Source organism: Galeopterus variegatus, unplaced genomic scaffold (genome assembly GCF_000696425.1).
Source record: "Galeopterus variegatus unplaced genomic scaffold, G_variegatus-3.0.2 Scaffold2529, whole genome shotgun sequence".
NCBI lineage: Eukaryota > Metazoa > Chordata > Mammalia > Dermoptera > Cynocephalidae > Galeopterus > Galeopterus variegatus.
This window is the reverse complement of record NW_007728640.1, coordinates 307,309-309,290: the sequence shown is the minus strand read 5'-3', so window position 1 is coordinate 309,290 and position 1,982 is coordinate 307,309. Positions and strand designations below refer to the sequence as shown.

General features: G+C 42.7%; 1 protein-coding gene across 1 annotated transcript in view; it reads left to right on the top strand.

Annotated features, from left to right (window-relative positions):
- The first annotated feature begins 1,062 nt into the window (after positions 1-1,062).
- The window catches only part of ANXA7 (annexin A7), a 22,106-nt gene continuing 21,186 nt past the window's right edge, over positions 1,063-1,982 (top strand). Inside the window, exon 1 of the mRNA XM_008582192.1 lies at positions 1,063-1,202. Within this exon, the coding sequence (XP_008580414.1) occupies positions 1,116-1,202 (87 nt within the window). The 5' untranslated portion in view covers positions 1,063-1,115. The remainder of the gene's footprint in view (positions 1,203-1,982) is intronic.

Below are 1,982 nucleotides of genomic sequence, written 5' to 3'. Positions count from 1 at the left end.
TCATAGGAGAGATGAAAATTACGAATATGTTCCCAAGTCCCTATGTACTAAACTGGACTCTAGCAACTATTTAGGTCAGTGTAGGTTGATTGCTGAAACAGACAACCCCAAAATCTCAATGGCACAGCACAATACAAACTTATTTCTTGCTTCAGTCTACCGGAAGTCAGTGGTGGGGTGGGTGGTGGATGGGAGGAGGCTTTGTTTCATGCAGTGCTTCAGGTTCCCAGGCTCCTTCCTTGTATTGATTCAATCACCCTGTAGCACCTTGGAGTCTTCCACTGGGTCCTTCGCTTATGGCTGACAGATGAAGGAAGCGAGAGAACATGGAGGATTGGGCAGAAGTTTTTAGGGACCAGGCTGGGAGAGTTGAACATAGGCCTCACTTCTGTCTATGTTCATTCATAGATATTCAGTCGTGGTCGTACCTAACTGCAAGGGGGTCTGGGAAATGTAGTCTAGCTTTGTGACTGGGGGAGAAAGAGTTTAGTGAACACGTAACAATCTGCCACTCTTAGACATTGTGTGGTCTGAACTGAGGTCCAAAATGTCACACCCTGTGGGTGACCTGGGTCATCCCCCCTTTTCTTTAATATTATGCAACAGGTCCAGGTGTGTTGGCAAGAGAGCCAGGAACTCCTCTCTTTAGGGTAAGGAGGAGGCTTTTTCTCATATTTCCAACTGCTAGGAAAATAAAGAAACTAATTAGCCTGGCTAGTTGTTCCTGAGGCCTTGACGTTTGGAAATAACCTGGTTCTGACTCCCAAATAGAGAAACCAACCCCTCTTGCCTGACCCAAGTAGAATTAAATTTAACTGAGTTTTGATGCACAAGTATCCTGACAAACTAGTATATAAGCTACCAAGGCTTCTAATGGGATTTTAAAAGTAAAAGAACAAGTTAGACCTTAGTGGTAGTCTCTGTTTACTCTTTATTCTTTTTTTTTTTTTTNCCCTTGGCGGGAGCACCGCTGCGCTCCCAAGCAGCGCACTGTAGCAGTGCGCCACCGGGCCTGCCCTGGAATGAACATTTTTTAATAAAACACTGTGTGTGTGTGTGTGTGTCTGTCTGTCTGTCTGTCTGTCTGTCTTCAAAGGCCTTAATCCTTATAAGAAATGACAGAGGAAATTTTTTATTGTTGTTACAGAATGTCATACCCAGGCTATCCCCCCACAGGCTACCCACCTTTCCCTGGATATCCCGTAAGTATTGCCACTTAAAATACTAAAGTAGTCCTTGGGTCTGGTGTTGTATAGAACTAGCCTGTAACAGGTCCTACAGATATGCTCGTCCAGGAGTTATAAACACAAATGCCCAGAGGTACTGAGTAGAATAAGTGAGTGGAGGCAGGCGTTGTGGGGAACTAGAGAGCACTTGCCTCATCTATGGAAAGCTGGCAGCTGCTCAGCTCTAGCCTGATGCAGCCATGCAGGGAGGCAGACCCAGTGTTGCCAGATATTCCAGTTCTTCAAGTAAAACCAGAAACTTGGATTTTATGTGAAATTGCCCAAATTTTTAGTAAGTTTTAAAAATCTTAACTGCTGTATGAGCCAATAAAACACATATGTAAGCTAAATCCATCCCATTAATCACTGGTTTTTAACCTTTGTGTTAGAAGTTTTAAAATAATTGAGGGCTTAACTCAGACATAACAAATTGTAGTGGAGAATTACACATTTCAGTTTTATACTCATAAGTGTGTGTGGTTACTATTTAACCTGGGGAGAAAAGAAAGAGGTTAATGATAATGTGTGTATCTTTATGCAAAGTGAATATATAGCTCTCCTGAATTTATCATAGGAGAGATGAAAATTACGAATATGTTCCCAAGTCCCTATGTACTAAACTGGACTCTAGCAACTATTTAGGTCAGTGTAGGTTGATTGCTGAAACAGACAACCCCAAAATCTCAATGGCACAACACAATACAAACTTATTTCTTGCTTCAGTCTACCGGAAGTCAGTGGTGGGGTGGGTGGTGG